The sequence below is a fragment of the Rhinolophus hipposideros genome, assembly GCF_964194185.1.
Source record: "Rhinolophus hipposideros genome assembly, chromosome: 8".
NCBI classification, from domain to species: domain Eukaryota; kingdom Metazoa; phylum Chordata; class Mammalia; order Chiroptera; family Rhinolophidae; genus Rhinolophus; species Rhinolophus hipposideros.
In genome coordinates this window covers 8987397-9015192 of record NC_138054.1, presented here as the reverse complement: position 1 = coordinate 9015192, position 27796 = coordinate 8987397, and the positions used below count along the sequence as shown (strand labels likewise).

The 27796-nt window shown below is 45.6% G+C and overlaps 2 protein-coding genes across 3 annotated transcripts in view; one reads left to right on the top strand and one right to left on the bottom strand.

The window, feature by feature from the left end:
• The first annotated feature begins 204 nt into the window (after positions 1-204).
• On the top strand, positions 205-26434 carry TXNDC5 (thioredoxin domain containing 5). Of its 2 annotated transcripts, XM_081056154.1 has the most exons (11): positions 379-518; positions 1080-1164; positions 4183-4332; positions 8843-8948; positions 12944-13040; positions 15493-15608; positions 18105-18191; positions 18823-18966; positions 21867-21949; positions 23461-23590; positions 24715-26434. In XM_081056154.1, exons 3-11 carry the CDS (start codon positions 4244-4246, stop codon positions 24835-24837), a joined length of 975 nt encoding a protein of 324 aa, XP_080912280.1. In that variant the 5' UTR covers positions 379-518; positions 1080-1164; positions 4183-4243; the 3' UTR covers positions 24838-26434. The 2 variants fall into 2 exon arrangements, with proteins under 2 accessions (XP_080912279.1, XP_080912280.1); XM_081056153.1 differs by lacking the exon at positions 1080-1164 and having other exon boundaries at positions 205-518.
• Positions 26248-27796, bottom strand: part of BMP6 (bone morphogenetic protein 6) — a 150559-nt gene continuing 149010 nt past the window's right edge. The window contains exon 7 of the mRNA XM_081056152.1: positions 26248-27791. Coding sequence (XP_080912278.1) covers positions 27642-27791 — 150 coding nt within the window. The 3' untranslated portion in view covers positions 26248-27641. The remainder of the gene's footprint in view (positions 27792-27796) is intronic.

Here is a 27796-nt window from a genome sequence, read left to right as displayed (position 1 = left end):
GCCTCCGCCGGGAGCGGGCGCGCGCCGGGCGGGGCGGGGCGAGGAAGGGGCGCGGCTTGTGCGGGGCGGGGCGCAGGGCAGGGGGCGGGGCGCAGGGCGAGGGGCAGGGGGCGGGGCGCAGGGCGGGGGCGGGGCGCAGGGCGGGGGCGGGGCGCAGGGCGGGGGCGGGGCGCAGGGCGGGGGCAGGGGGCGGGCGGCAGCGGCCGGCGCAGCCGAGAGGTCCGGCCGCCGCGGCGAGAGCGCGCCAGCCTCGCTGCGATGCCCGCGCGCCCCGGACGCCTCCTCCCAGCGGCGCGCCGGCCGCTGGACCCGGCCGCGCTGCTACTGCTGCTGCTGCTGGGCCATGGCGGCGGCGGGCGCTGGGGCGCCCTGGCCCAGGAGCCGGGGGCGACGGAGGGGCCCCCTGCGGCCGACGGCGGGGACGGTCAGGATCCGCACGCCAAGCACCTGTACACGGCCGAGATGTTCACGCACGGGATCCAGAGCGCCGCGCACTTCATCATGTTCTTCGCGCCCTGGTAACTGGCCCCGGCCGGCACAGCTCGGGCCCCCCACCTCCGCATCGGAGCGCCGGGAGCGGCCCTGGGCCGGGGAACCGCGGTGGGCCGGGGGCTGCCGGCCGGACGCTGCAGCGGCGCGGGCTCCGGGCCCGAGGTGGGGGCGGCGGGCTGGGGCCCTGGCGGCTGACGTGGCGGGAGGCGGCCGGGCGGTGCAGGAGGGGGCGGTCCCCAGGAGAGAGCCGGGAGTAGGCCGCCCCTCCCCCTCCCTGGTGCTCCCTCCGCGAATCCCAGGACTGGGGGAGGGGGAGGGGGTCGTTGCCCTTTTGGGCTGCTGGGATCCTGGGTCCCCTGTCCCTCGCCTCAAACTTAATGCGCCAGCTGGAGGCAGCGGCCTGCGGGAGCGCCCGGGACCCGGTGGGCCGCGCGTGGCGGCCGCTGGCAACCCGGGCCCCAGCCGCGGACACTTCGACGTAGGATTCCGTTCACTCCCCGCAGGGCAAATCCTCAGCATGAGGGTTTAATTGAAAAATAGGCACTCACGAAGGTGTGATATCTCACTTTGTGTGTTCATGACTTAAGGATGACCCAGGCAGAAGAAGGTACCTGTGCTACCTCGAGAAACTAGTGCGAATAATGGGGACCTCTCCGCAGCTTGAAGTGTGTGGTGAGCTGTGCTTTCGGTGGCAGGATCCCACAGGCCCTCACCTCAAGGCTGACTTTTGGCACTTCCTGCCCTCCAATCAGTTGAGACTTGCTCATCTGGAAAGTGAGATGCAGAAATCACTACGTACCTCCTGCCATGGTTCTGGGGTAGGGGCTTTGGTATGGGCCTCCGGTCCAACCCCGGAGACCCCTACCCTGAGAGTTGTCCTAGTGAAGGACTTCCTGCCGTTCACTGGAGCACAGGTAGTGCTTTCCTTCCAGGCCTAGATGCCCCAGTGAAGGGAAGTTCTCATGGGACAGCAGAAAGCTAGTATTAGGGCACCAGGCAGTTTGCAGGCTTATTGCAGAATTTGGCGTCCTTCCCTAGTGCCGGGGAGAGGCTCACTGAGATGTGGGGAAAGGCATGTAGGAAGGAATGGAGAGAAGATGCCTAAGAAAATGGCCTATTCAGAAAACATGCTGGCGGACGTTGGAGGAAAGTTTTTTTCTTTCTCCCCATTTTCAGACTATTACTGTATTTCAGTTCATTTGGAGTTACAGCAACTTTTTGAGCCTCTTCTGGGTCATAGCTATCATGTAATAACAATGTATGGGATACATTGTGTTTCCAGTTCCCAAGAACCAACTAACTTGAATTTTTGGAACTACCAGTGGTATAGAAAATACTTTGTAGCATAAAATAATTATTCAATATTAATTGTTACCCAGGGAAGGAGTATTCTCAGAGTAACTATTCAATAGTGATTAAATACACTCTTTAATTGGAGCCTATTCCAGTGGAATAAATTTGTGGATTTTCTTTTTTCTTTTTCTTTTTTAAAGAAAGACTGACACGTAGATGTAGTAAGTCCATGCAGTGCCAGTGGAGTTTTAATTTTGGAGTCTCCTTACTACGTACCAGCTGGTCCTAGATTGAGTGAGGGAGAAGACTGGCAAACTCGAGCCCTTGACATTAAGTTAATTCCTTTTTCATTGTATGTGACTTATGGACTTGTAGGTGGATGCTCCCAGGAAAAGTAACTTTTAAAGTTTTTATTTGTTTGCATCTGAATAGTCTACTACAAAATATTTAAGTGGAGACATGTGGGTTTCTATGATGGCATTTAAAAGTTAGACTTTAACAGCAGAATGGAACTCCGAATGTGCTATGGGCTGCCCCCTCCCCCATCTCTTTCCAGTCTCTTGGGAATTTTGGAAACCCCACATGTGATTTGGATGCAGGGCTATCATGTAACTAAAACATTGATCTATGTATTTTGGGGTTGTCCTACTTCTGTAGATTTCGTGCCAACATCTTCTCCATGGACAGTTTGCAGGTTCCACTGAACTTGGTGGTGACAGTGAGGTCAAGGTTGGGGCTTCCTCCTTGGGGGGGACCAGGTATTTGCTCAGTAGAGCAAGAGCTCCGCAAGGCCACAGGCTGCCTTCTGAATGCGGCTGCTCTCTCAGAGGTTTGTGCTGTAGCCATAAGCGTCCCAAAGCTGAAGTGCCCGCAACATGGAACCTATGGGTCCATCACTGAGAAATTGCCAAACACTCAGTACATGCCAAGCATGTGCTAGATACTGGGGACACAGTTGTGAAAAGGACAGTGCTGTCTTCTTGGCCCTTGTGCCACGTGGACTGAAATATTACCCTGGTGTTCCCTTACAGTTATCTTCCAGAAAAGACGGAATCATACTACATTTGACTGAGTCTTTTAGGAAACAGGGATTCTCTTAGCTGGCCAAGAAAGCACTGCTGAGGGAAGGCATATTCGATTGAGGCAGACTTTTTCAGTGCTACCATTAGATGCTTTTTATTGATGTCATCTGTCAGGAAAGAAAGGGTAATGAGATTTCATTGAGAAAGTATTTTGAAGATGAACTCACACTTATAAGTGTGGGGTGTTCTTATAAGCAAGCGTGTTAAAGGTCACTTTAAAAAGTAATACAGCAAGTAGTTACATTGTACACATTATGGATACACACCTAGCAGGTGAATGGGGAAAAAAATAAAACAGAAACAAAACCCCTATGCCATGATATGTGACTGTACTTGAAGCTTGAGATAAAGTTTCTAGGGTTGGCTCATACAGAATTCAAATATGGCACTGCAGACAGCTGAAATCAGCTATATGAATCAGAAAGTAGATTTAGTTGATGGGAAACATACTGATGCTGTCAAGAAATGTGAGATGTGAGGAGTAGCAAGAAGCAGTAATTCTAATTTAACACACTATTTTTAATAATAGGTGAGTTAAAAATATCTGTGTGTAGTTAAATTCATACAATGGATATTATACGTATACATTTGATTATCTCAAATTTAGAAGTTTGAGTGGCCACAAACTTTTTAAGCTTCTCAATGGAGAAAATGCAGAATTAATTTAATTTTGAGGTTGGCTTGCATATGCAGATACTTGTTTATATGTATATTGCAAGAGACCTGACTAAATAATAAAGGGACAGTGATAGCAAGAAGTGCTAAGCTGCTGCAGTAGAGGGGGAGCCGGATTGCTTTTCAGAAGAGAAAAGAATGGGTACCAAACAGCTTGGGGAGTCACTGCTGACTCCTTGGAGGAAGTGACACCCAAACTAAACCTGAAGGACAAATAGGAATTAGCCATTTGGGCTTAGGGAAGAAGCATCAGAGAGAGTATGTACTGATTCCCAGGGCAAGCCAAGCCATGGATGGCCCTTTCAGAAAACTGCAAATATTGCAGTGTGGCTCACAGGAAGCCTGCAAGGGAAGGAGGGCAGCTGGGGAGGGCAGAGGTCAAGTGAGAGGTCACCTGGGGCCAGATCAGGGAGGATCTGGCACAATACCTTGCTTGCTAATAAGTTTGGATTTCATGCTGAGAACAATGCAGGGGCTTTCTGGAGGTTGTAAGCAGGGCAGTGAGGTTCTGTAGTAATTGTGAGCTAATCCATCTCTGCTATGGTGTAAAGAAAGAATCAGAGAGCCCTACTGCCCTATGGAAATGGCTGAAGAGGTGGATCAGGCACTCACTATAGTTATTCCTCTCACCTTGTTACAGGTGTGGGCACTGCCAGCGGCTGCAGCCTACTTGGAACAACCTGGGAGACAAGTACAACAGCATGGAAGATGCCAAGGTCTACGTGGCTAAAGTGGACTGCACGGCCGACTCCGGAGTGTGCTCTGCCCAGGGGGTGCGAGGATATCCCACGTAAGTGGGAAGGACACATGTCTCCCATGTCCTCCAGGTTTCCCACGAGTTTTTCCAAACAAAGTCCAAGTTACACTTTTGGTAACTTCCTTTGTAGTCTGAGGAGTGAGGAGATGCTAAATGTAAGCAGCAGTCCCAGTTGTTAGAGAAAGGTTACATTGAACACTGTTAGATGTCTTTTTCTACCTTGTATAGAGAAACCCTTTAATTAATCAGTATGGGGTTTTCTTGTTTATAAGAGCATGTGTTTGCAGGACAAAAATGGCGGTCTTCATGAGGTCCTGTCACGTGTGACTTTCACAAGTACGTGTGCACAGTCAGCACAGACTTTGTCATCAATTTTAGTACGAATAATTTTTGGTCACTGTTATTCCCAAGCATCCTTCCTCGAGTAATTTCCAGGTGACTAGCACACGGCTGTGTCTGTTGGACAGAAAGGTATCAAAATAAGAGTACAGCAGTTCTGACAAGTGCTACTACTTACTCCCTTGACAGTTAAAAGAGTTTTGCTTCTAAGAAATTGAAACTGGCTTAATAAACAAAAGAGAGGACTAATTAGTAGGCTGTGGGAAAAGCTCTGAGACTCAGCTCCAATGGTTTGGGGGCCCGTTTGTACTGAGTCTCCCCTAAGAGGACTTCACTTCCTGGCTCTGTGTCTCTCCGTTGCCATGGTAGATTGGGCCCCCCCCCACTCCTCAGCTGGCCCAGCTTGGATGGGCGGTCGTTCCAGGAATAGTCCTTGCGGTCAGAGACGCAGGGTATTGTAGGAAGACAGCAGCCCCATTCAGACCACATGGCAAGTGCTGGAGTGAAGAGCCCTTCTCCTGAAAAGGGAAGATGCTGTTTCCAAAGGGTGGGGGACGGGTTAGTCACTGCACTGCTTGAAATATTTGTCAGATTGATGAACTAAGTAAATTCTATATAAAACCTGAGCTTATCTTCAAGCTTGAGAGTCAGCATGGAAAAGTGGAAGGAACTCTGGGCTGGAACCTGGAAGCCAGAATGTGCACCCCAGTTCTAACATCTACTTACCACATAGCTCTGGCCACATTATTTAAGCTCTAAGTCTAAAGTAGGATACTGATAGCTACCCCACCTCCCAGAACATTGTTATATGAAATAACGGTGCAAACACTGATTTGAGCATGCGCAGTAAACGTTAGGTTTCCCCTAACATTTGGAAATTTGGTATTTCCATAAAGGACTCTGGAACTCTTGGTCTTTGGTGAATGCTTGCCAATCTAAGTGCCATAATTGAAGTCTACATCGGGTCAATGTTATCAGGTCAATAGAGATAATATTTCCCACTCTAGGTACCTGCCTAAAAGGCATTGCCGTCCTATGCTTCGTAGCATTGTCTTCAAAGTGAACTCTGCTTAGATGGAGACTGTCCCAAAGAAGCGGCCAGTGATTGGGGGCAGGGGGGAGATGGATGCTTACTTGTTGAGAGCTTGTTACTTGAAGGCACAGGGGCAACAAAGAGGGTTGGGTGGTTGGCTGTGGTGTTTACTCTGGAACAGCTGGCCACCTGTGGTTATGTGGCTGCATACAACACCAACCACGCCACAGAGAAGGTGAAACAATAGACGTAGTAGAGCTGAGAAGGCAGATGTTGGGGCAACAGAGAGGGGAGTCAAGGGTTCTACCTGGAGCTGACCAGACGAGCTATCTGGCTGCAACTCCATAGATACTAACAGATGTTAAAAGATCCATGTTGGATCACGTGTCCTGATTTTTATTTAGAAGATATGGTCTCCCAAGAAAACCATGCACTGGTTTTATGTTGTAAAAACAACCACACTGCATGTGTGGAGAGGAGCCTCCATCACCATGACGGCCCTGCACATGCCCAACAAGAGGTTCTTTTCATTGATTTCAGGAAGCAGAATGTGCTGCATGAAATAGTCACGTTAGGGCATTCATAGAGTTCCCTGTGTGAGCTTTTACTCTAAAACAGTACCCGTCTTACAGAGACGTTGCAAGGCCTGAATCAGATAATGAATATAAAATGCCTGAGCACAGGGTGTGTGTCAGTATGTCCACTTTTATGTCATTCTTCCCCAGGCGCCTTTACCTGGAGGAAAGGAGTGGGGAGGGAGAGCATTGGGGTTCCCATGCCCCTAGAGATGGTTGACTGCTCAGGAAAATGTTTTGAGGTCTTCCCATTGAGCCAGAAAATCATCTTTATCATCTAGGAATGCGTGAGCAGGGGCAGGGCCGAAGGAGCTTTCCTAGGGCTGCCGTAACAAAGTGCCACAGACCAGCTGACTGAAAAGAACAGAGATTTATTCTTACAGTTACAGCGGCCAGAAGCCCGAAATCAAGGCGCCAGGAGGCCATGCTCCCTCTGAAACCCGCGAGCCCTCCTTCTTTGTCTCTTCCCAGCTTTCTGTGGTCTGCTGGCAGGCTTTGGTGTTCCTTGACTTGTAGGTCTTCACGGGGCCTACTGTGTGCGTGTCTGTCCCTGTGTCTGGATTTCCTCTTTCTATAAGGACACCAGTCATACTGACTGAGGGTCTACCCTGTGAACCTCATTTTAACTTGCTTCTCTCTGTAAAGATCCTGTTGCTAAGCAAGGTCACAGTCATGGGTGCTGTGGGTTAGGACTTCAACAGAGCTGTTTTCAGGACACAGCTCAACCCATAACATCAGCTCATCTGTTGTAGTAGAACTTTCATCACACTGCATTCCAGAGTGACCCATAAGGGGGGGTGTTCTCCCCTGCAGTCTCCTTGAGAAAGAAATAGATCACTTAGAAAACCCAAATGCCCACCAATGTGGAGGTTTGGTAATAGCAGGAACGTTTGGAGCTGTACTTTGGCCTTCCTCACCTTCATTTCCATCTATAGTGAGAATTGAAGTCAGACGGAAAAGTCTGTGAAGGAAGCTCTGATTCCATCCCTAGGCTCCATGAACTTAAGGAAGAATCTCAGACTTGGGCAGATAGAAAGATTTTCAAGCCAATGAGAAGAGATTTTTAAAACTTATTTTTGTTTTGCTCAAAGCACACCAAATTAGAAAAAAAAAAGTCTCATGTTAGATTTTACTGATTTTTAAAGCTAGCAAAGGAATGGGGAATGAGTCTGACAATGCCTGGTCTTTTCTGATATTTTGAGGATCCGCCTATTTTTCATCCTGAAGCTCTTTGTGAAGGGGAAATGCTTGAGAGAGCGAAGGGAAGTACAAAAGTATGCTAAGCACCTTCTAGTTCTCTGAGCAAAGCACACATTTCCAGAGCTTTGCAGGTCCCAGGGGTGGGTGCGGGTATTCATAACTGAGATCACACTTAGGAGTTGCTTAAAATGTTAAACTTCATGAAGTCACAGGCATAATGGCCAAATCCAGTTAGAGTTTGGCTTTTTGTTGCGGTTATAAAAGTACAAGCTACTGAGGAAGTGTGACATCTGCGTATATGCTCTGTTGAAGGCACATAAGGACAGCACTTAAGCCCATCAGAGGATCTTAGCTTCTGGGTGAGGCCAGTAAGCCCATTTTAATTTAAGCGCCTGCTCCAGCTAATGTGCTGGTTTTCTCGTATAGCCATGAAACTTCATTTTAAGGCATTGGGGGAGTTAGCTTTTCAAACCCCCAGTTCTGGTTTCTGCATATCTTGACTGCATATTGGGTCTCTCTACTAAGAAACTCCAGGAACATGCTATAGAAGTATTAGAGGTGTTTTGGATAAGTAGGCTTGCCAAAGAAACGCTCGTCTGTGTCTTTTTCCTTCTGTCAGTAGCCGCATTTCCCCCATCCATCCTTGATACCTTCTATCAAGTTTTATCACGAGCATGTTTTTCCATCACCAATGGAATGATACAGGATCTGGAAGCATTACTTTCAGCCTCTGGCTATGTCGTTTGCTCACCTTTAAAGGATGCTCTGTATTCTATCTGTAGATATCGTCAGAGGCTGATACATGTAGAAAAAAGAAGATTCCTTCTCCGTGAGGAAGTGAATAGACTGTATCAACCAACGTCAAGGTCGTTATTAGAGTTGAAGACTTGAATTCTTACACTACCTAGATATTCACGCTTTGTAAGAGTGCAATAGCTGACATGGTAGACTGAAAACACATTTATTGCAAAACAATGTTATTTCTACTAGCGTTCCAATTAAAAAAAAAAGAACATAAAAACTACTGAAGCCGGGGAAGGATGCTAGCAGGGAAAAGCTTGAGAGTTCTACAGAGCTAAACGCTTGGAGCTTGGGGTGTGTAAGTCACAGCGTTAGGCTTGATGTGTTCACCTCAGCTTTATTTTTCTTGAATAAAATACGAAATTTTTAAGTTTAGGATTAAGTGAATATGTTATGTCCTAGAATATTATTTTTCTTTTTTTTTCGAGTTTTATCAGAGAACCGCAGATAGGTGCCTAGCTGGAGCCCAACTGATAACTCATTTTCTGATTGCTGCACTAAATGAGTTTGCTCCCTGATAAGACAGTGCTCTTTACTCAGAGCGTTTGAAGGGCTTTAAAAATACGCTCTGTCTAATCCTTTGTTACCCTTTCAGCTTGAAGTTTTTCAAGCCTGGCCAAGAAGCTGTGAAGTACCAAGGTCCCCGGGACTTCCAGGCCCTGGAAAACTGGATGCTACAGACGCTGAACGAGGAACCTGCTGTGAGTGCACAGAAAGCTGCCTTCCCTCTCTTTCTTCCTACAGTTCTGGGTAATAAAGAGGTCAGTTAAGGTAAAAAATTAAGGCTACCATTTTAAGACTGCTTTTCACTCTTTTAGAACTCATTGATAACGTAAGTAAAGATTAACTTTTTTTCTTCTCAGTTTTTTTATTGTGGTAAAATGACACATAAAATTTACCATCGTCACCATTTCGGTGGCATTAAATACATTCATGATGTCATGCATCCATCACCACCATCCATGTCCAGAACTCTTTTCATCTCGAAAGCTGAAACTCTGTCCCATTAAACACTAACTCCCCACTCCCTCCTCCCCCAACCCTTCCCCCAGCGCCCCCCCCCTCCCCCCCCCCCCCCCCCCCGCAACCACCATTCTACTTTCTCTGTCTATGAATTTAACTACTCTAAGTACCTTATGTAAGTGGGAAAGGATGAATTTTTTATTATGGAAATATTCAAACATGCACAAAAGTAGAAGAGTCTAATGAATCAAGTATGAGTGATGAGAAGGAGTACCATGTGGATGGTGCCATGTGCCCATCCCCCAGCTTCAACAATTGTCCCCATTTGCCAGCTTGGTTTCTCTTACGTGCCCCCCTGTCCCTTGTTTGGCTGCAGTGTCAGACCTTATGCAGTGCCATTTGTAAATATTGGAGTATATATCTCACAGATAAGCACATGGTGCTTTTAAACATAACCTCTGTGCCACTCTGATACGTAATACAATTAACAATCATTCCTTAGCATCAGAGATTGACTCTCGGCCACCTGGAGTCAGGGCCAGGCCTGGGCCAGAGTATGCAGTCTGGCCAGCTTTAGCCCTTCCTCCCCACCTCTCACAGCTACCAGCTCGCTCTTGTTCCCACTCATTATACCCATCCTATGAATCTCCTTTTCTTCTCAGCCCTCAGTTCCTAAGACCCTAGCTGGCTTTGCTGATAACATAATTTAATACCCTTAAAATTTTAGTGTCTTAATGTTCCTCCCTGCCCTAAGGATAATATCAGGAAATGGTGGAAACTGTGATTTCTGAGATATTTTTTAAAGATGTAGCTGTATACAGTGTTACTTCCTAAAAAAACATTTATAATCCTCTCCTTCCCTATTTGACATTGGGAATATTTTCTTATAAATCGTTAGGATCGTAAACCATTCATTAAGTGTCTCTCCGTGTGTGGTGCTTTCGGATTAATGCTGAGTGCTTAGGCCACAGAGCCTCGGTTGCACTTTGAAGGTCTGTGGGGTCGTCCTGGTGAGCAAGTGAAGATGGTCAGTGTTCCCATGCTCCGTGTTTGATGAAATGTTAAGAGCATCTGAAGTCTGAACGCAATTTCAATTTAAACACTAAGACTACTTTCTTCTATCGGGTAGATATTCCTGGATTTGAAGGTTCTTTGTGCTCATGTGCAGTTACAGCCGTCTTTTGGGGGCTCCCCTGCTATTGGTGTCATTTTCCAGGGTGTCTGTGTGACAACTCTCCCTCGAGATGTCACAGCTGATCAGAAATCTGGCTGCTTCCTAAGTGCTCCTATACTTCACATTTTAAAGTCTGTGCGGGCATGGTGAAGAATGTTGGAATATGGTGTTGAATAAGCATTGACCAGAGACTTATCTAATTTTAGATAACGGAAAAGCACAAACCTCTCAGTAAATTTGCATCTCTGTCATGGCAAGAGAGCTGGAGGAGCAGGTGTGACTTTCATATACACTTAAGTTTCAGATTGTTTCCTTTGTGAAAATGTTCTCTGATGGGAGGAAGCTGACTTTAAAGAGGAGTTAATAGTCTCAAAAAAACTTCTCAAATAAACTTTCCACCCAAAGAGCCAGTCTGCTGTGATGACTTTATTCAAGAAACCAGCGGCCAGTATCAGGATGGCCAAGCAACTTCGTTTCATGGGCCAGCTTCCCTTTAGGGAAGTGACAGCCCGAAGTGCAGGCTGGGAAGGACTGTGCGGCCAGGCCCAGACTCAGCCAGGCTTCTTCAGGGGCAGTGTCCTGCCCCTCTGTGTGGAGGGCCGTGGCCACATGGACCAGAGAGCCAGTTACCCACCAGCTGGACCTTGGTGTCTTAGAGCAACAGGTCTCGCATAATTGCTAGAAACAATGACGATGTGCCTTACTATAGAAAAGTTCAGATATTCAAACTTTATATTGTGAACTGAAAATCCTTTTTAATTTGAACTTTGCTATTTACTATAAGCAAAAAGTTTTTAAAAAAGTTCTTCATCTGTATTTATATCCAAGTAACTGGATATATACATATTTATATTTAGACAGAATGAATTTAGATTTTTCTCCCTAGTGTTATGACAATATCAGAGAAACTCAAAGGAAAGAAAACCTGCCATTTCTTACATTCTACCCCAATTTTTATGTCTATGTTTGCTATATTTCTGTGTTTGTATTTTTTCTTAAACAGTTATAACCATATAAACATAGTTCGATTTATTAATCATCTTTTTATATAGTTACATTGTCTTTATATTGATATTTTATACCGTCATGTGGATTTGCTATAATTCAGCTCTGCTCCGACAGTGGATATTTCATTGTTTATAATTATTCTGTCATCAAAAGTGCTATAAGGAACACGTTTATCTTTGTAAGGGACATTTTTACTACTTTTGAGTGACGTGTTTAGAATATATTCCCAGACATAAAATTGCAGGGCAAAAAGAAGAAGAAGAAACGAGACCACTTTTATGGCTCTTGAGCAGTACAGGCAGGTTGCTTTCCTAAGAATCTAGAGTGTACCCATTTCTGTGATATACTGTAGTATTCCTGTGATGGGGGGGCCACTGTGGTATCTGCCGCAGAACACAGGAAGTGAGTGTCCCCTAGGTGCCATAAATGAACATTCTGATACTGAAACCTCTTTGAACGTCTTAGAACACATACCGTGTTTTGCTGCGCCTCTCTGGAACTCACTGACCACTCACTCAGCCGACATTCTCGTGGTTATCCTCCTGTGGGGGTGCTTTGCACTTTGGAAGTTTTGACAAGCCAGCAACAGAAAGGAAAAGCTCGTGGTGCTTTATGATTATAACTGTACAGCTTGAGCCGTCAGCACTTTTAAAGCTTTTAATGACTTAACTTGGATATGCTTTTTAATAGAAAAATGAACTGCCAGACAGCAGTTGAGTAATACCCATGTGTGTGTAGCAAAATGGGAATTCAGTGATCTTTTCTTCACCCCAGCTGTACGGGCCTCAAAAATTGAGAAATTTAGAATTGTGTAGGAAGTAGTGGTAAGTATAGAGTTATCCACACGGGTGTCTGCTCGGCCACTTCTCACCCTGTGATTGTGTGTTTCTGTCTTAAACTTAGTGATGTGACTTGTGTTCTTCCTTAAAAGGACAGCTCATGTTTGCCCTGTGGTTTTCTCTTTGTCGCCTTTCATTCATCTGAATTTACCTTCTCATCACCTTCTTTTCTCTATTATCTGTCCTTCCGAGTTTTACCTTCCTTCACAGTTTGTGGATTTTGTTTCTTTTTACCATTCGTGGGAATAAAGGATGCCAGGCCCCCCTGTTCTCTCTGGTGGTCTAAGTTGTGTACATTTTGCTCCCTCTGTGCCCTAAGGAACTCCTTCCCGCAGAGCCAGGACGTTAGGAATTTCAGTTCGAATTCGGTGTGAAATCGCAGAACGGTACAGAGTGCTAGTATGGGGTGGACCTATCTTTCAGTTTGGTCTGTTAGGTTTAGTTTTGGGGCAGCAAAGGACAGGGATGTCTGTCACCTGCTTGCCTCAAATGTCAGTCCTGGAGTATTTGCTGAGGGGAAGGCTGGCAAACGGCTTCTTAGGAAGCATCCAGAAGACCTGACAGAGTCGATTCCTGCCCTGGCCTTCCCCAGCACACCAGCATTCTACACAGGTTCTAGAGAAGGTTCTAGATAGACACGGGTCACCTTGACAGGTGTCACTATGTCTACACAGACAAACCCAGTGCCTATTCTTTTGTTTCTTCCTTTTAGACACCAGAGCCAGAAGTGGAACCTCCCAGAGCCCCTGAGCAGAAGCAGGGGCTGTATGAGCTCTCAGCGAGCAACTTCGAGCTGCATGTCGCACAAGGTATGGCGATCACAGCGGCGTACACACCTCTTAGAACCACACCGTTCATGACTCCTGGGTTGGTTGGGCTGGTCCTTCTGGCCACCCGAGGGCTCATAGATAGCAGCGTCTGTGGCACTGATTATCAAGGGTTTCTCTCTTCAAGACCCTTTAGCATCACCGTTTAATGCTCCTCCCTTCAGAAATTATTCCTCGTTTTGTCTCTGTCCCTATAGAAATGCCGGTTTTAATGCTAAGTTAAAGCCTTAGGTGTGAGAATTTGGAGCTTACAAGTCATGAATGGGCACACTTACTTTGTACAGTGTGCATACTGTGTAGCTGTGCTGTGCACCCTTGGATAAGAAAGTGTTTATTTATATTAATGTTAATCATACGTTGTTGACCTGAGGCAGAAACAGAAGTTTCTCTTATCTGTCTAAACTAGAATTTAATGGCGCTGTTATGACCTGTGAACCACAGTACGGGTTCGTTACACTTAAAATATTTGTTTTAGACCACGTCTCATCTTTTGAAAATGGTCTCCAAAAGATCCAAATGATTTATGTCCCGTTTCTGATGTTATTAATAATAAGTCCTCCTTTCTTCACACGTTTCAGAAGTGTTGGCTCAGCAGTGAATGACTTGAAAGCACATTCAGCTTCCTTGCTGACCCCCCATTCTCAGATGCTGCCATAGAGAGAAATCCTCCCATAAGACGGGGTTGGAAATGTTGTGAAAAAGGGCTTCCTGTTGTATCTGGCCTTGTAATTTCATGCTGGGAGTCGGGACCCCACCCCACTCAATGTCTAAATGAGGTTGCCCCTACCACACTTAAGGTCTAACATTGTGATGCGTTCAACCATTTTCATTAAAGGTGGTTATTTAATTTGTACCAGTGCTGTGACAGTGGGACTTGAAGGGGTTTTCCCCTGCCGGGGAGTCACTTTAATTTGAGACTGGCTTGGGCTCCCTGCAGGATGTGCTACCGAAATCACCTTGTTATAGACCATTCCCCACAGGCCCAGCCTGGTCCCTCCCTAAGCCAGTCATCTCTGAAGGGCCGTCTTCTGGAGATGCTGCCTCGGAAAGGTCTCCTGCCCTTAGCGCTTCCCCTTGATACTCTCTGATGGGCTCCTGGACTTCCTTTCTCCGCCTCGCCACACAAGGTTAGCCACAAAGCTGTCTGGAGAGACATGGTGTCAGCTTGCATTGCAGATCAGTGGCTAATTTTTTGAAGCAAGTTTTTTGACATTTCCTTGAAACGCGTCACTGCTATGGTGCTGAGGTGCCTGCTGTGAGCACTGGCTTGGCAGCATTCTGCCCGAGCCCAAGTCCCATTTCGGCGTCCATTGGCTAGTTCTCGCGCTGGCCACAGCCCATTTTCAGTTTGGTCTCACGCTGACATCTTTGAGGCCCCAGGCTCGTCAAGGTAGAACAGCCTAGAAAAAAATCTTTAATGTCCAAATAATGATGTTTGAAGGTTTGGGTTTTTTCCTCCTAGCCTCCTCCTCACTTTTTCACACCTTTTATTTTATTGTGAAATAAAACACAGATATGGAAAGCAAACACGGGGCTCAGTGAATTGTTATAAAGCAGTCTCCGTGTAACCATTGTCCAGTTCAAGGAAAAACACTGCCAGCATCCCCTCACCCCATCCCAGCGACAGCCCCCGGAGGGGGCGCTGTCCGACTTTTGTGAAAACCCCTCCTTGCTTTTCTTTATGGTTTCACCACTCAAGTGTGAGTTCCTACACACTGTAGTTTAGTTTGGTCTTTTTAAAATCTCTCTCTCTTATGTCTGTTTATTTACATGTACCCCCAGTATCTCTTTTCCTCCCTCACATTCTGTTTGCTGACCACGTAGGTTGTTTGACCTGTAGTTTTGCAGTGTGGACTTCACTGGGTAGATCCCTATGGTGTGGTTTCACATGTCCCTGGTTTTTCTCTTCGCTGTGAACTGAACTTAGTTTGAGAGACATTATCGGTTTTTTTGGATGCTTTTGCGGGGTTTGGGCAAGACTTCATAGCTGTTGAAGTCTCCTTGTGATGCCAGCAGCCTCAGCAGTCACTGACTAGACCCGTGAATTCATTCAGGATGCCAAATGCTGCTATTCTAATTCAGGCATTTTTTTAGCAAGAGTAACTTGTGCTCGTTTATCACTTGGTTATTCAGTAGTGCAGTTCCTACAGGAAAGACAGGATTAAATGCCTGATTCTTTCCCTTTGTTGCCAGTTTTCCAAATGAGTCGGTTCCCTGTTGTCCTCCAAAGATGGCATTAGTTTTTGTTTTGAGGGTCGTTATGAACTCATGGATATAGACATTTCTGATGGAGAGTCACTGACCAGTTAAAGGTTCATACTGAAAACTGAGCTTTGCAAGAGGACAAAAATCGATGTTTCCATTCACTCTCTAGTAGTTAGGTGTGATGTCAATTATCCTTTTCCCTCTTGTCTGCCTTGGCTTCCCACGGAAGGCGACCACTTTATCAAGTTCTTCGCTCCATGGTGTGGTCACTGCAAAGCTCTGGCTCCGACCTGGGAGCAGCTGGCTCTGGGCCTTGAACATTCCGGAACTGTCAAGATTGGCAAGGTAAGCAAAAGCCCTTATTAAACTGGAAATAGACTGCCTTTGGCTGGATTAATTAGTAGTGTAGCCCATTATTCATTCTGTGCGCAAAGTCGCAAACTTGATTTATTATTTCCATTTAGTGTGCCACTTGATAATTCATTTCACCTTCACAGATGGCAGCCTAGTTTTGAGTGTGCTGGCTTTTCCACAGCCTCGAGATAAATTATAGCTTTGGCTCCTTTGTTTATTTTGAAGCGATGGCCAATTCTGAATTGGCAGCCCCAGAGCCCTTTCTGCAAAGATAGGAGGCAGAGCCTTAGAGAACGTTCACTGGACATGCTTGGAGTCTGTCCACATTTGATCTCACCCAGGAGCTCTTTCCTGAAGGACCCCCGGCTCTGTGCTCACACAGGCATGCAGAAGACCCTCCCGTGGTAAGCTCCAGCTTGCCCTGCTGCCTGGAATTCTTTCCAGCTTTCCCTACTTTATGTAGAGAAGCTGGAAGTAATGTCTGACAACTCTATTGTAACTGGATTTTCTGGAAATATCCAGAGCAACTTCTAGGCCATCAAACACTTTTAATCTCATCCATCCTCTGGAACCCACCAGATACCCCTGCCTGAGTGTCCTTTAATAACTATCTAATTTTCTACTTTGCCAGGGGGCTGATTTGTATACAGAGTAATGCTATGTGTCCAGAAACTGTAGTTAATAAGATGATCTGCCCAGCACAGTGAGATAGTCAAAAGGATAAATTTGAGAGTCAGATAGACCTGGCTGGCCAACCCAGGGCCACTTCTCCACACCTTATTCTCCCCCTTTGTGAAACTGAGACAAGACCTAACTGGTGGTCAGAGGATAAAATGCTTAGCTCGGTGCTTGGCATGGAGCAAATGGCTAGTACTTTGTAATGGTTGTTGTTAAATGAATTTTTCACTGTTGTCTGCTAAACACTTTCAGTGCTGTGTTCTAGTATATGTGTGTTATGGTTGTTAAGATTTTATATTTATTAAATATCTCATGGAAGTCATCATAAAATAATCTTGTCTCGTTTTCCTTACTTTATTTTTTAAACTTTGATGGGTGATTATTTTATTTATTGTTTTAATGCTTTCACCTCTTTGGTCATTTTTTTACATTTTATAAATTTCATTGGGGAATATTGGGGTACAGTGTGTTTCTCCAGGGCCCATCAGCTCCAAGTCATTGTCCTTCAGTCTAGTTGTGGAGGGCGCAGCTCAGCTCCAAGTCCAGTCGCCGTTTTCAGTCTTTAGTTGCAGGGGGCGCAGCCCACCATCCCATGCGGGAATTGAAACGGCAACCTTGTTGGTGAGAGCTCGCGCTCTAACCAACTGAGCCATCACGCTGCCCCTATTTTATTTTTAATTTATGTCAAAAGAGGCTTCTAGTAGAACCAGGGACGAGTGGACACAGTCTAAGTAATTGCACTGTGGCCCTTCATCTCTGGACATCTCTGTGGCTGGGTCAGACTGGATCCTAAAAATGCCCCCCAACCCCGAATTAGTTTGAGGCTTCCTGTGCTTCAGTGTAACATTTGAACTGCTCTCTGACCTCAGTCTTACCTGTTAGAATAACATTTCATCCTATTGTGTTGACATAGTGAAAAATAACTTAGTCCCACATAGCTGATTTTAATACTAATTGAAAAACTCAAACAGGAAGAAATGACTTAGGATAAAATGTTTCATGAACATGTTGAATAAGCAGAATCTTATAAAGATTTGAATGAAATAAAAAATCTGAAGAACTGTGATAGTGGGTAAATTGAGTTTATAAATTTAAGACCATACTATAATCTTAATTTGACATCTTTTCAGTTTTCTCTTTATCATATACCAAGTCCTCCTATTTAAAATTGACTGCTTGCTCCTCCTTGATTTTAAAACTCCGTAAGCTTGAACATGAGAATACATTTCTAAGCCGGCATCGTGACTGGAGTGGGTGTCCGTCACCCACAGCCAGGCCTGCCCTCTCCGGATGTCAGGCTACTCTTGCCTTCTCCACCTACCCTGTTTCCCCGAAAATAAGACCTAGCCGGACCATCAGCTCTAATGCGTCTTTTGGAGCAAAAATTAATATAAGACCTGGTATTATATTACTATATTATATTGTATTGTATTATATTATATTATATTATATTATTATTAAAGACCAGTCTTATATTAATTTTTGCTCCAAAAGACGCATTAGAGCTGATGGTCCAACTAGGTCTTACTTTCGGGGAAACAGTACAATGTTGCTGCTTAAAAATGGGCATGTTAAGTGAGCGGAAAGAAATGTCTCTGAAGTAAATCTAGTGAACCTGCTCCCTCAGCTCAGGTGTATTTGGGGGTAGTAGCTTTTTTAGGAAAAGTCTGCAGAAACTGCAGCCTGCTGGCAGAGATACTATCAGGGGCTTCAGAAATTCTCTTTTTTAAAAAAACTACCGCATGCCCAGTAGTCCCTTTCTATCTGGAAGGCTCACAAAGAAACGGGGAATGTGATCTTTCTTCATAGGTTGATTGTACACAGCACTATGAACTCTGTTCAGGAAACCAGGTCCGTGGCTATCCTACTCTCCTCTGGTTCCGAGATGGTAAAAAGGTATGTGTTCAGGTTTTAGTATTGAAACAAAACGTTTCTCTGAACCACAGTGGGCTGAGTTGTCAAGTGGCTTAATAGCTGTGGCAGATTGCCGGTATGGATTGTTTGGGCACTGGTTTAAAGGAATACCTATAATGGAACAAAAATGTCTTTCTCTTAATTGATGAGATTTGGGTAGTTGAGAAAAATTGTCAGTTATAATATTTTGAAACCTTTCATTTGGCTCAAGTTGTCACTAGGACAACCCAAATCTACTGTCCTGGGGTAACTGCTCTGATCACAACCTCTGAGAGAGGTTAATGCTTACTCTTGGTAAGGTTCTCACTCCCTCCCTTCCAGCTCTGGCCGGTACTCAGCTTCTCAGAATAGCTGAGTCAGCACCCAGGCTTTTGTGACTTGTAGCTCTGCAGAAGGAAGGAGCTGTAAAGTTCTCTCTCCAGAGCCAAAACGTTCGGTTTAGAACCTTTGCCTTCCCGTTTAAATCTGAGCATGCACACATTGCACAGCTCTCACAACCGTGCAGAGACATCTGATGAGTGATGTCTCCTCCTCACGGGAGGACGTGTGAGTGATTCAGAAAACTTAAGCGTCCTAACTCAGCAGCCTTTCTGTGTGGCCTCTCTCTGGACAGACTGACCAGTACAAGGGAAAGCGGGATCTGGACTCGCTGAGAGAGTATGTGGAGTCGCAGCTGCAGAGTGCGGAGGAGGGCACCCCGGAGCCCGCCCCGCCCTCGGAAGCCCCCGTGCCAGCTGCCGAACCCAAGGCTGACCAGGTGGGTGCCTGCCGCAGCCACCCGTGGAACGCGTTCTCCTTCAACATTTGGCTACACCTGACTTTTCAGCACAAAACATTTCCTTCAACTACTTGTACATCTTTGGAAGGGGTAGATATGAGCAAAAGCTTCCCTGAAATAGAGAAATAGGATGTAAGACAAATCCTTAAGAGTATTTGGTGTCAAAAATCTCTGGAAATTCTTCCCTTTGATTCAGTCAATACCTGTACTTGAGGGTATGTGCTGTGAAAGCTTGTCCGCTGCCTCTTGGGCCCCCATTTCTGTTCCTTTCCGTAACGTGCTGCAATCTTTTTACTTTAACCTGTGGTAAAGACCCTAGAAAGATATATAGTAGGCAGAATGGGCACATGGGAACTGAAAGGCAGATGGCTGTGGGATGTTTAATTGGCTTAGGCAGTTTCTGGCTTACTGAGGTGTCCTCTTCATTCATTCAGTAGTGTAAGGTTTTATTATAGATTCATTTGTTCTGCGATTATCAAGCCCTTGTTATGTTTCAGGCCACCAGGAAGCAATGTCCTAGGCCACCAGGAAACAAAAATGAGACTGTTTTCCTGCCTGTGTAGAGCGCTGGGTCTAGTAGGGGAGACAGATGAGAATACATGCATGCAGATGTCGCAGGGGCTGTGACAAAGTGTGCAGGGCTGGTCACTGTTGCTTAGAGAGGTGGGGGCAGATAGGCAGGAAGTGTTGTTGAGGAGCTGGAAGATGAGGTGGTATTTGCTGGAGCGACGCGGGGGGAAAGGCTTGCCTTATAGAGAAAGAGCATGAGCAGCTGCTGTTCGGTGCAAACCAGCCAGGCTTGTCCAGGGCAGGGCCAGCCGTCAGCGGGAGGGCATGGGGTGCAGGGCAGGATGACAGAGAGGAGGAGAGCTGGGTTGTACAGGACTTTGTCGGCCAGCCATTGGAGGGTTTCAGGCAGATTTGAATTTTAGAAAGATGACTGGCAGCAGCATGTATGAAACAGATGGAAAACTGATGTATTAGGTTATAAAAGATGTTGAGACACCCAAACTAAGGCTGTGACCGTGGGAATGGAGAGGAGGAGAAAGCCAGCAAAGAAGCCCAACTCTACGAGACCAGTTAGGATAGTGGGGACTGAGGTGGCTCAGATTTGGGGCGTATCTGGTGTGGGATGGCACCGAACACGAGATTAGGGCCAGGGAGGAGGGAGGTGATGAGTTCAGTTTTCAAGATGTGGATTTTCATCTGTGGTGGATATTTAGGATTTAGGTGGAGATGTCCGATGGACAGTTAACTATCAGTTTGGAGCGAAAGCAGGATGTCTGCACTGGATGAATAGGTTTATGTGTCTGCAGCTTTAGGTAGAAGACAACGCTAAAGCCATGGGTGAAAATGAGATTTGTATTAAAGTGGAGTCAAAATAATGTTTTCTCAGGAAAACAATGCTTGGATTTCCTTTCTAAGAACCATAAGGCCTGTTTGTCAGCATATTTCCAAAGCAGAATATCTACGTTGCTGCTTCAGTTCACACTACACTTCATGCCAGGTTCTCACCTGGGACACTGGGACAGTGGGGGCACAAGGGCGGCTGCCCTTGTTCCTCGGGGTGAGGGCAGAGAGCCAGGTGTGGTTGAATGCCTCCCAGTCACTCTCCCACCCGCAGCATTTACGGAAGAGATCATGACTGCTGCAGCCATCACTCCTGGGCCTAGTTGTTTAGAATTGGAAGAACCAGCCAAGGCACCTACCCCATCCACCAGGGTGGGGAAGTAAGGGGTCTCCTCCCCCCACAGCCCATCCCTTAGTGGGACTCGCACAGGTTGGGGACCGCCTGGGTGTTAAAGTTGAAGTTTTAGTTTAAGAAGTAAACAAATGATTGTGTAGTTGTTATGACCACATGTGTTAGAGGAGTGTGTGTCCTGGTGGTTATGAAGGTCATCCCAAATTGAGTATAATTACATGCTATGGATGTTTCCATCCAACGCAGAACGGTTTCTATTTATAATAAGGTTTTCCACCATGAAGCGGGTCTTTCAGTGAGTGTGGCGTCATATTTCTGGACATAAAGAAAGATGGCAGTGTTCTACAATGGCCCCTCGGCACACTGCCTCCCACACACTGACATACGTCACCTGATGCCAGACTCAGGTGGGGCTACCCCGCTGTGCTCAGCCACACGATAAATCATCCCGATGCTTGCTCTCATGAGAATCGCAGATGCATTTTTGGAGAAACACATAGACATAATTCTGTAAAAAACTATCAGAATAGAATCAGTTTAGAGCAGACTGCCTGTGGCACCTTTCCCCTGCATTCTCCAGCCAGAGCTGAGATGAGCGGTGTTTGCATGTACTTTGAATTTAAAAATGGAAAGAAGCCTGTTGTATGTAACGTACACATCATTCCCTCTGCTTTTGTAACATCTTGTAAGGTCCTTCTTTGACATAGAGAAGGTAATTTTTGTGAGTCCATAGGTGAGACTGGTAGAGTCAGTGAGAGGAGCCCCATACGAACAGACGTCAGGAAGGCCCGTGGTGGGTGTTTGGAGGCACCAGGCCTGGGAGGTAGATGCAAGCGCTTCCGCCCACAGCTGGCTGGTCCACACTCCAGAGCCCTGAAGATCAGCTGTGCCTGAGCCCCCCCGGGGCAGAACACAGGACTGCATCCTGCCACCTCCTCACAGTATCTCCTGGGCCCAGCACCCATGGGACCTGTGATGACTGCCCTTCAGAGGCCACTGCCCTGCCCGGCTGTGTGGCGTGTGAAGTGCAAGTTGTGTAGGTACTTTATGTGACCTGGGGGCATGCGTAACAGCATTTAAAACATTATTGATTCATATTTCTGCAGTCCCAAAGCATGGCCCCACCCACTCTGCTCTAAGTGATGTGTTTGAATTGTGGCTTTTCCCTCCCCTGAAGGGCACTGTGTTGGCACTCACGGAAAATGACTTCGATGACACCATTGCAGAAGGAATAACTTTCATCAAGTTTTATGCTCCCTGGTAAGCGGCTCTTTAATTAGAAACTACTTTGTCCCAGTGTACTTTAGTCCCATCATATTTCTCAGCTCATTAGCCAAGCCTGCAGGCTCAAGGTTGGGCAGATATTACATTGACACATAGGTTATGGTGTAGGAAATAAGGAAATGTTAGCATTATGCTCACATTTAGATATGGTCAAGTTTGGTGGCATTAATAAAGTAATTAATGGAGAATGAGGTTAATTTATTTTAAAGTTCAATCTGCTTTGGAGAAGACAATGGAGGAGAATTAGGATGGCCATGCAAAACTTTAAAGTTTTGTGATATCTGTGTACTTTTCTGAATAGATTGCCTTTTTGGTGAAATACACCATGAGGATCATGATGGAGCTTTGCTCCCTAGTCTCGTAGATGTCACAGAGAAATTCAGCTGAGTTCAGCTTTGTTAGAGCCCTTCCATGTATTACCCAGTTACCTGCACCTCCTACCACTTGGTCTTCAGGGCCCAGAGCAGAGACAGACTGGATGCACATGGTTTGAGACCAAGGCAACCTGAAGTGGCAGGAAGACGAGAGGTCCCGAGACTACCCGTGAACTCGTAACTCTAGGTGTGCTTTAATTCCTTGGAACCTCCGTTTCCGCAGCTGGAAAATTGAAGACCACTTTGTTTGTCTCCACAAATGAAACAATCCATTTGGGAAAGCAGGGTGCTGAGGACAGTGATAGATTCTGTTTCTAAATGTGAACAAGGAAGGTTACCACATGTCAGTTTTGCTCTTTAATTTGTTGCATTTCAGATATTCCTGAGAAACCATAATAGCAGAGATAAAAAGTTAATGAGCACATGACTCGTATGAGTTGTGCAGTTTCAATTCTTAAAGAACAGAAACACTAGTAAATAATGCCTTCAGAACTATTTTCAAAAAATCCTAAAACTGTACAGACCAAGTTTGAAGACAGAAGACCCCTTTTTACTGCAGGGGAGCCGTTCATGTAGCGGGGAGTCAGAAAAGGAACACAGTGCCGGGTGGAGGGGACGGTTTGAGTGAAACGTAGTCACGGCTTCTTGTTCACACCAACTCACTGGAGCTTCAGGGGGGCTGAGAAGTTGTTTTGAAATGTTGAGACTTTGAGCAATCAGATCTAAAATGTTTCTGGCATTCAAGTGATTTTTTTTTTTTTTAATGTTCTGATTTGTTTCCTGTTCATGGTGCATTCATAAACCAGTTATCCCAATTTACCGTATCGTGGAAATGGTTTCAAAATCCAAACCTGTTTTGTTTCTCTCCGTTTCAAGACCCAGCTTGTTTCTCTCAGGTTATCTAAAAGGACTTCAGACTGACTTTGACTTCCTTATTTGGGATGGGCGAGGAAGAGAAGCAGGAAAAGTTAGTGCCCGCAGTGGGAGAATGTGATGTTTTAGAAATTTCTAGGCAATTGTTGACTCCTACAGAAAAACAAGACTTGGCAGCGAAATGTAGGTGAGTGAGCACGGCCCAAGCATTCAACAAAACTGTCATTGTTCTGTTTCTAGGTGTGGTCATTGTAAGAATCTGGCTCCCACATGGGAAGAACTCTCCAAAAAGGAATTCCCTGGTTTGGCAGAGGTCAAGATCGCTGAAGTGGACTGTACTGCTGAACGGAATATTTGCAGCAAGTACTCGGTGAGTACATGGGATGAAAACATGGGGACTCTTAAGTGTTGGGAGCAGATCCCCAGTGAAACTAATTTGGTGTTGTGGACCCAACCAGGCTAACTCACACTGCCCTCAGCCCCTCTGACAAAGCATGTTTTGTGTCCTTTTGAGGTGTTGTGTTTTTTGTTTTGTTTTTCATTTGAAAAGCCAAAGAGATGCTCTCAAAAGGGAAAGTCTTTGTTCTTCTATCAGTATACACATTTCAGTCAGAGTTTTTAGGCCTTGCCATCTGGGTACGAGGCTGGGCAGTAACTGAGAGTCCCAGATGGAGAATGGGGTGCTACCTGCACGGACGTTCTCATTGACAGAACAGGTAGCTGGGTATGGCCTTCATCATAAACACCTCATAGCTTCCTTTTCAGACAGAAGCCAGTGTTCTAAAGTATGATGGCTGAATAAAGGAAACATTGGAACATCAACTTCCTCCGGAGGGGCCGCCCCAACAAGCTAATCTTAGGCTCAGATTGTTCACTTAACTCTTGCCTTCTTTCCGTGCTGTTAGCACCATCGGATAACCTATAAGATGTATAATTTATATATTTCTTTTGTTATTTTCTTAAAACACTTTTGAGGCTTCTGAAGTTTATTACCTCATCAGATTGAGAATAGATGTAGCACAGATATTTTTTACTTATCATTTTTGTGCGTGTGCCTTAAAATTTCTCCAAAAAGAAAAGAGGTGAGTTGTAGCTGGAAATGGATCTCCGTGAGGATCTCGCTGCTACTCAGTGGGCATCACCAGGGAGCTTGTCAGAAATGGAGTCTCAGGCCCCGTACTGACCTGCTGAACTGGAATAGGCACCTTCACCAGATCCCACGGGGCCGTATGTACAGGAAAGACTGGGAAGGGCATCTGGGTAGGGCGTCCTTTGGATACTAATATTGAACGTAGTGTTGCGTGGAAAGGTGAATAGCCCCAAGGCTCTGCTTTCTGAACTACGAGGCACTTTTTAAATGGCCTTTGCATTTTAAAATTTTAACCATAGACTTTCCTGGCTGGAGCTGTAGGAGTTTCTCTGGTTTTATTTAAGGAGCAATGTGTGTGTGATTCGGACCACTGGTTTTCAAATTTTTTATGTTTTTCTTTAAAGGTACGAGGCTATCCCACGCTGTTGCTTTTCCGCGGAGGGAAGAAAGTCAGTGAGCACAGTGGAGGCAGAGACCTTGAATCACTGCACCACTTCGTTCTGCGCCAGGCAAAGGACGAGCTGTGAAGACGCAGGTGGAGGCCTCCTGCCCGCCGCCTGGGCCCCATGTGCAGGAACCACGTTCCGCGGGTGTGGCCGAGTGTTCAGGAAGCTGGATGTGCTGAACGTGTGGTACCTTCTTGGTATGTGTGTCTTAAGCCAGCACACTCCACAGATTCTTCACTAAGTTTCTCTAAGTAAACATGACCCCTCTGCAAACTAAATATTTTCAGTGGCAATCTATCATCCCCTTTAACCTTCCCTTGATGAAATCTAAATGGTTTCCTTTGAGACTAAAATAGAGTTGAGGAAAATCAAATTGCTGGACTATTTTTGGCTCCTGAGTGATTTTGGTGAAAGCATCATCCAAAGCATAGTTTTTGAACTTCCCATGAGTTCTGGAAAGGTGGCCTGGGGCAGTAACGATGTTCCTCTGACCCGAAGGTCATAATTGACTTGTTAGTAATGTGGTTGGTCCGTAGCTTGGAGCAGTTTAAACCCCATACCTCTGGAAGATACCTTCTTGGCCACTCCTGGATTTTCTGTTTCTGTTAATACTCCTCTCATCGGGAGAGGTTTGCCATAGAAAGCAGTGGGACTTCTGACACGTGCCTGAGTAAGAGAACACTGATGCCACAATCTTATGTGTATGTTATTTATCAGATCAGTTATTACTGTTAAGGGGTACTTCTGTTTGTTTCTCATGGATGAAACATTTTAGTAGTTATGTTAACATGAAGTCAGGGGCCCTGTGAAGATTGTTAAGATTTAAAATCCAGGTTTAAGTCCATGTTTAAGATTCGATGTCTCCCACGGAAAATGTGGGTATGGAAATTTCTACAAGACTTGTCCTAACTATTGTGTTAACTCATGGACAGATTCTGGTTGTATTTCCCACTGGGGGAAGGAAGACTAGATGAGCTTTCCCTGGTGGGTACGAGGGGCCAGCAGAACCCTGCAGCCCCACTTTGGGGCCCTAACTGGAAGCAGTTCCATGTTCTGCTCCCACATACTCCTTTTAGAGGCTCACGGTACATCGTCGGTCTTCGTGGAGGTTGGCCCTCTGCTGTATGAAGAGTGGGATTAACTCGACCTAAAGACCAAAGAATGAAGTAGCAGGGCTGGATCAGGGCTGCAGTAGGCCATGCCACCATCAGTGTTAGTGTCGTTAGAATCCATGCCATCCCGATTACCAAACCTTTTTACCATCTCCCTTGGAAAGAAGCAACTGCAGGACTGGCTTCCTAAAGACAGGCACCTGTCTTATGTATGTGCTTTGTCGTCAAGTTACTTCTCATAGTAACCCCTCGGTGTCCAGCGCTCCTCATTCCTCCCCCTGTGCTCGGGGAATCTAGTCACTTGGTGGTAAGGACCTTAGAAACAAGACCACTTCTGCTGCCTGCCACAGATGACAACAGCAGGATCTCGACCAGCCTCTGCCTTAAAGGAAATCTTTATTAATGACGTATGGTTCACAGATGTTCTTTTAAAAATCCCAACTTTCTGGAGAAGCACAATCCTCATGAGTGGCTTCAGCTTTGTATCATGAGTCTTGTCTTGAAAGGAAATCCAAGTGGTACAATTTGTTTACACTATGATACTTTCTAAATAAACTCTTTTTTTTAAAAAAAGTCTGGTCTTTCCTTAAATGTTACAGCAAAACAGATATAAAATAGACAATAAATTATAGTTTATATTTACAAGAAAGCTGTAAGTGCAAACAGTTATAGATCATAAATGCATTATTTAATCAGTTTAGTATGAAATTGGTTTCCTAGTACATGATTGTGTGAAAGACATTTCAAAAATATTCTAAGATTTAATCTGAGTCTCACTTTCTACAAGAGAAAACTGATTTCAGTTCATAAACAGCATGGCCATCCAAAACCCTTCCTAAAGGCTGGGAGCCCCTTCCTCATTTTATTTCCTTGGTTGGTTCTCACCCTGCGACATGATATGCTATATAGTAAACGGGGAAGAACTGTTTTACTGAACTAGTTGCAATTAGAGCCAGCGCTCTTGAAGTTAATGTGCTTTTCAGAGAGCCATTCCAAAAAAGAAGAGGTGCAGACTTCCTTTCACGTTACATGGTTACAATGATGGCTTAAAAATGCTTCTCGGCCCCTCGCAGCCTCACCTCCCAGTATGGGCGGTCTACTTTTGGTCCTAGCAAAGAAAACAGCAAGTGGGATAGGATGGAGGGGCAGAAATCGCACGGTTTCTTTTAACTGAAATCTATGTTCACACCAACAAAACGCCAGCACAAACGCGTAACCGATTACTGAGACAGAAGGCACTTCCACATAGCCTTGGTTACTGCCCAGGCTGTTGGTCCTATATGAAATTGACCTTCCTGGGAATGAAATCTATGAATAGAGGTATTTTCACCCAATTTTTGTTATCTGTAAAATCTACCTTTGAGAAACTACCAAACCCGCTGATACTTTAGCCAAGAATACTTTTACTCCTTGAAGATTATTTTCCCTGTTTACTTCACTAACACCACACACAGCTTAATCTAAAGCGAAAACTAATTTTGGTGGGCTTTTGTGGAGGGGAAGGGGGAAACCCTTCAAAGTTATGTTTCTGCAGTTACTGGACTTCATACAATAGACATCCAAACAGCTTCCTACAGACCAACAACTACTCACGGCATTTACCACGTGGGCAAATCATTAATGAGGTCCTGTAACGTCTTCCTTGGGCAATAAGGCACCAGCCAGCGTGAGGTGGCTTCAGAACATCAGCTCACTTTCAGTGTGCTTCTGTGTGTATTAAGGCAGATGGAATCGAGGAATCCAAGGCAGTCTTCGTGTCCCCAGCAACTTGAGTTAGTGGCATCCACAAGCTCTTACAACCATATTCCTGTATTTTTTCAAGATGACATTGGAGTTGTCATCAAAGTAAAGAACCGAGATGGCGTTTAGTTTTGTTGGTGCACAGCATGGTTTGGGGACGTACTCAGGATTCATAAGGTGAACCTGTT